Source organism: Stylophora pistillata, chromosome 14 (assembly GCF_964205215.1).
Source record: "Stylophora pistillata chromosome 14, jaStyPist1.2, whole genome shotgun sequence".
In the NCBI taxonomy this organism is placed as follows: Eukaryota; Metazoa; Cnidaria; class Anthozoa; order Scleractinia; family Pocilloporidae; genus Stylophora; species Stylophora pistillata.
Window position 1 is genome coordinate 8,934,926 of NC_142532.1, and position 6,070 is coordinate 8,940,995.

Genomic DNA, 6,070 nt, shown 5'->3' on the forward strand with positions numbered 1-6,070 from the left:
GTATCAAATACTGTTTTCCAAAACAAATCTCACAAAAGGCGCATTAGCGGCATGCTGCTAGATCAATAAATTAAAAAATGATTCTGCTAGAGTCTCAATACTCAAGGGAAGAGAACACAAGTGTGAAAAGACAATAGTTGATACATACATACATACATACTAAATACATACCTAATTTAATTAGTAATGCAGGGTGGTTGCTGGCATCATTAAGCTGATGTGGGCCTGCGATAAATCTAACTTCTATATAATTACAGTAATTACTAAAAAAGTAGAAAAATCCTCGCATAAATTAAGATATGAGTAATGATTCAAATTGGTTTATAATCCTAGCATAAATTTCAATACAGGTAATAAGATAAAATTCCTAAAAATATTTAAAATTTACCAAATCCTTGTTGCCAGCTAGAGCAGTTTGATTAAAAGATATCTTTTCAATAATTGTTGAAAGAGAACGGAGTTTGTTCTTAAATCTCTTATCCTCTATGTTCTTGACTGAATAAGGCAAGGAATACCACGCTATTGCAGACCTACGTCTAAAACTGAGACAGTCTTCCAACATTGGAGTTTGGTACCTCCAGAGTTAGTTTAAAATTGTCCCTCATATTTCGTATATTTGGACTTTTCCTAATAATTGTTACAACCCGCTCAGGACAGATCCCATAAAAAGCTTCGTGTGTCAGAGAAAAGAGCCTCATCTTATACAAATAACTTATGGATTTACAAGAAGATGGTACCACTGATTGGGACTTAGTATACCTCCATGTTGTTTTAAGATAAGCTTGGCAGCACCCAGGTGAATTTTCTCTAAAACACCTAATTTTTCTTACCCAATACACAATTTCCATGAGTGATGCTCGGTAAAATTCCCTTAAAATAAATGGACTCTAAGATATGAAAGGGAAGGCTTTTAAAACTGCGTAGTTGCTTTACCTTCTTGGCTATAGATATTGATAGATCTTCAATGTGGTGTCCCTAGCTTAACTTATTGTCAATCATAAACCCTAGACAGTATGATTTGCTGAAAAAGTTAATGGCATGACCACCCAATTTGACTGGTCTTACAAGACCAATGAAAACATTACGGGTGAGAAGCATAACCTCAGTTTTATCGGGATGAACAATTCCTGTTACACTACTTAGCTATTTCAGTTAAAGAAGTTTGGATCTTAAGGCTGACATCATCAATGGAATTGCCTATACAATATAGAGTTGTGTCATCAGTAAACATTTCCATCTTTCCACAACTAGGCACCTCAGGCAGATCATCGACATAAATACTAAAAAGCCTGGGGCCAAGTACTGTGCCTGGGGTACGCCAAACTTGATGGTCACCTCATTAGATCTTTGCCCCTTTACGTCAACAAACTGATTTCTCTCAGATAAGTAATTTTCAATCAGATTGTTTTGGTTCCCTGATATTCTACAGGATTGGAGTTTGAGGGCCATCGTGTTATGACAAATGTAATCAAATACCTTTTTAAAGTCTCTAAACAGTACCCCCACAGATTTGTTTTTAACCAGTTCTTGTCTCCAAACTTCAGTCAGGTGCAGCATTAAGAGTTCTGTTGACCTGCCAGTTTTAAAAATCCACTGGCTTTTGCTGGACAAGCCTCCCTTGTTAAAATGGCAGTCAATGGAATCTCCTGTTATGCCCTCGTACACTTTGCTAGGAATAAACAATAGAGAAATAGGCCTAAAGTCACCTCTTTTAGAGCTATGTACCTTTTTGGGTACAGCTTTCCCTTTACTTTACGATAAATTGGCCACAAAGTGACGCTTTTATTTCGCCAGACATCAAGGAAATTGATATAATAAACATCCCGCAATCTCTTAAGCAAAGGTGGGGTTAAATATCGGCAAAGAGCCAAATACGTATAAAAAGGCAACAAAAGCCTGAAGAGAAGGCCGGAGCATGGGGAGGGGGCGGGAAAATTCTTCTACAGTACCGAAAATCTGTGTTCGTATGTTAACACCATGGAAATGAAGGCGAGAAGGACCAGGAGAGAAACTGACCTTGCCTATAACCTTGGTGCTATTTGATCTGACTTCATTTGATTGGCTTAAGATCTGTGATTGACAACGCTCCTTGCCCCTTGCAAAGGCACACCTAAATACTTAACTCTTTATGACGGGCCTCGAGATAAAATCACATTACGCTTTTGTCATAATGTTGGCCTTTAGTTGATTGACTAAAAAACAGCACACACATAAGAAAAAAAAAAAAAAGAACTCAAGTTTCTCAAGATGTACCGATATTAGATAACCCCTTTATTTTGGTAAGAGAAATGACGCTACAATCATTTATATTTGATGTCCTGTTTATAATTTCTAAAAGGACAGGTCTCCCGAAGTGAAAATGGAATAAAGAGATAATAGAGTGAGATCATGGAATTGAAGAAGGCTGTAGCCTCAGATCTGTTCGGATTCGTGCCACAAATCTCTTCTCTGAGTACGACATCGAATATGATATTAGTATGTGCTGGCATGAAAGTGATATTGAATCAGCTATGCTGATACAATTAAAAAACCTTCGTGTTTCACCAAATTTGTGCAACCACTTCAGAAAAACATTTAAAAGAAGTCAACACACTTTTTCAGTTCATACCAGACTAGTCCGTTTTCCAATAGTGGTGTTTTTTGTACGTGAATCAGTTGGGTTTGTTTTCTTGCAGAGCTGAATTATGAAACACTTTATCTTTGCGACTGTATTTCTCTCCATCGTGTGCATTCTCTGGAATGTAAGTTATTTTATATTTTGCTGCTTTCAGATTTCATTGAAGGTAACATGTATATGTCAGATCAATACTTTGGCTTCGTTTCGAACGGATTTTGTAAAAACGATAAGGAAAAGGCTTTACGTTACTTTACCCCTTTTCCTCAGAAATGCAACTTAAAGAAAGTTTTAATGGAAGAACCCAATCTAAATTTTATTTCATAGAGTAGGGACATGGCGTCATTTAATTACTAGAGATAGAAGAAGGATAATTGGACCTATAGTGTATAAATTGTTTTCCTTCGGCAGGATCAAGTATCGGGTTCCTCACTCAGGACCAAGAAAGGTAATCTTTTCATCGAATATTACTGACCTTGAGAAACGTTTTGGGGACGTAGATAAACATAAAACTGCGTACGATGCAGTTGGATCTGCATCTTTTAAAGAAAGAATTAAGCTTTTTACCTTTATCTTGAGCTCGTAACTCTTTTAGTCCTATTAATTTCTAAACAACTTTAAATTCAAATTACGAAGGAGAATGATGAAGTCGACAAAAACTTAAATATTGTTTTTGAATACCTATATACAAATTGAGCTTACCTTTGTTAGGAAATAAAAACGAAATGTTTTAAATCAATTCGTGTTAAAACCCTATTAAAATACACGTCTAACAGTTTTGTGCGAAAAATCGTATTGGTGGGAAACTGATTACGAACTGCTTTGTATTGAAAATGCAGATACTTCCAGTTACATTTCTATGAAGCGAGAGCGGCCACTTTTGACTGATGGACCTGTACGTCGTACACCAAATCAAACCAGATGGGGCTAATTACTTCAAAGACAAATGTAGAGTTCATCTGTTGCTTTCGCAAGCATTTAATTGAAATTAAGTGACTTGATGCGCATTTTAATCTCTTTTATGTGAACAAGAGGGACAAACAGGCACCGAAAAGTACACAGTGCTGAGAATTTTCGAGTTTAAAACTGTAGCGCTTGGGAACGATAAAATCTTGAGCTTTGAGAATTTTGCTCAAAGAGTGAGGCTAATTGCAGTGTATGTCTACAAGCTCATAGATATCACGTTGCATCAAGTCATCTCAATATTTCTAAGTTGGTAGTTTCAAAGGTTCATGCGAGGAGAGTGATATGCAACATTCTAACGACGCTATGATTGGTACACATATAGGCATAATGTGTCCAAAGCCAGGGATTGGCGTTTGTGCAAATTTGTGTGCCGCTTTTGGTAAATGCCCAAAAGGACAAATTTGCTGCTTTAATGGCTGCGGGCGACAATGTACTAAACCAGGTGTGTTCATTCGTAGTAATTTTCTTTGAAACTGTTGTAGAATGAGAGATTAGAGAGCGTTTTGTTGTTTTTCCAGAGGAAGGAGCATATTTCTTTCTTCATAAAGTCGTACCGGAAAACACTGAATAGTAAACATCCCAGGAAGTAAACAGTGAGCAGTAGAATATAGACAGTTTATCTTCTCTTACATTAAGCTGTTCGTAAACATTTTCCTGCAATTTTTTTAAATAATTGAAGGATAAGAAACACCATAGTCTCCATTTGGCCCGAAAGTATGCTTGTATATGTGTCCTTGAACATTATATCTCCCTTGGAGCTCACAGTTCTCCTCGAAGTTCACTCTCGGAAAAATATTCGCTTCCCAGAACATATGATTTCTCGCGGGGGTGGAGGAATTCGGGGGAAGGGTCACATAGTTTCAGGTTTAAACGGAGGGAGATCATTTGCCCGCAACAGAGTATGAAAGGGGAACTATAGAAGATAATTGCCAATTGACTGCCAATTACGAGGGATCATAAGGATATTAAAGAGCCCTAAGGGAAGATCAAGTAAATTTAATTTTTTAATCGTGACACATTCAAAATCCTCCAAACCCCCTCCCCCCCCCCCCCCCCCCCGTTGATGATAGTTCTCACTTATTCGCGTTGCTCGCTCGCGTGCAGGATATTCTTAACACGTATATCCACACGCAACCATCCAATATCCTCTTTATATACCCAAGTATGAAAAGGTTAAAGACGGTCAGGATACCTAAATAACAATTCCCACTCCGACCTTTACAATATCATTCATTACATTACTCAAGAAAACTTTGTAATTGTTTTCATGTATTCGCTTCACAGTCAGAATACGTCAGTGAACTTTGTTGCAAATATTACATCGCCATTGAGAACTTTTCACCGGTTCTGCTTGTGCGCCTACAAAATTAAATGTAACTTACATCTTACAGTCATCGTGACACTCAGGTGCCCCGTTATCAAACCAGGACAAGTCGGCACTTGTATTGACGAATGTGACACCGACGAGGGTTGTCCATCCGGAAGGAAATGTTGTTTCAACGGATGTGGAAATCAGTGTTTCTAGTCCAGGTCGGTTTGCGCATCTTGTGGAAAAGTTACGATATGTGTAAATTTTGAATTAATTTCGAGGATCCAAGAAATAATCAACGGAATTTGTAGAGCGGGAGGGGTGAGAGGGGGAGAGATTGAATTCTTAAAAACAATTTCATCAATTAATATGTTGGGTTATCTAATACATGCTGAATGACTAAGACAACGAACGACTCTATTTACCAGAACTAACTGAAAACTCTGACCCAGATGTTATTCCTTTGTCTCAAGAAAGAATGGAGGGTTAGCGCACAGCTAGGACAGCTAGCTAAGACGCTGTGCGGATTTTGTTAACTTTGCCGCCGCAAATAGCATATAACTTTTCTAATTTATCTTCCCTGGAGTTCTGTCTAGCTATATGTTACGTATACATTGGGAGGGTGGCTTGTTAACGATGTTTTAATTTAATTTTTTCACAGTATATCATGACACTCAACTTGGTTTTCTCTGATAGGGCACGTCCAAGCTCATCATTTGTTGAAGGTGGAGTTGAACATGGAGTCAGCGGACTGAAAACCAATAAAACGCATAAATTCTACGATTATTGTTTTGTTTTGGGTCACTCTGGTTTTTTTATCCTGAACGAGACCGAATCTTGGTGTACCTCATTGATTTCAACCAAAGAGCGTATTCATATAGAGTCTATGTCGCACAAGTCATATTGCCCCCACGTTCAGTGAACACCCCCATCAGCGTAGCCCTTCCGCCCTCATCAACCTCAAGTAATACTGAACTTTGGATAAAAATTAGCTTATTAGAACCTTATTGGATAAAAAATGCTCAGTCATAATCATAAGAATAAAGAAAAAAAAATTTGCACTGCTCCTGCTTACGAAAAAAAATTTGTAAAATAATGGACCAATAGAGGGTTGGATCTTGTACCAAGTATGTTTCGTATGTTAATCGTTAGGCATCGCTAATTAAGTGCGTGGTGCTCTT

The 6,070-nt window shown here is 37.7% G+C and overlaps 1 protein-coding gene across 3 annotated transcripts; it reads left to right on the top strand.

Annotated features, from left to right (window-relative positions):
• Positions 1-1,353: 1,353 nt before the first annotated feature.
• Positions 1,354-5,669, top strand: LOC148716399 (WAP four-disulfide core domain protein 18-like). 3 transcript variants are annotated; one of them, XM_088745137.1, is made up of 5 exons: positions 1,405-2,741; positions 3,026-3,062; positions 3,903-4,022; positions 4,972-5,110; positions 5,551-5,669. In XM_088745137.1, the coding sequence occupies exons 1-4, from the start codon at positions 2,685-2,687 to the stop codon at positions 5,103-5,105; spliced, it is 348 nt and encodes a 115-aa protein (XP_088601263.1). In that variant the 5' UTR covers positions 1,405-2,684; the 3' UTR covers positions 5,106-5,110; positions 5,551-5,669. The 3 variants fall into 3 exon arrangements, with proteins under 3 accessions (XP_088601264.1, XP_088601263.1, XP_088601262.1); XM_088745136.1 differs by having other exon boundaries at positions 1,895-2,741; positions 5,586-5,669; XM_088745138.1 differs by lacking the exon at positions 3,903-4,022 and having other exon boundaries at positions 1,354-2,741; positions 5,586-5,669.
• The last annotated feature ends 401 nt before the right edge of the window (positions 5,670-6,070 follow it).

Bases quoted from the DNA above. Each gene is read 5' to 3' on its own strand.
- LOC148716399 (XM_088745137.1), top strand. From the start codon at position 2,685: ATGAAACACTTTATCTTTGCGACTGTATTTCTCTCCATCGTGTGCATT. The intron at 2,742-3,025 runs GTAAGTTATTTT...TTCCTTCGGCAG, and splicing joins TCGTGTGCATTCTCTGGAAT to GATCAAGTATCGGGTTCCTC. The intron at 4,023-4,971 runs GTGTGTTCATTC...TACATCTTACAG, and splicing joins GCGACAATGTACTAAACCAG to TCATCGTGACACTCAGGTGC.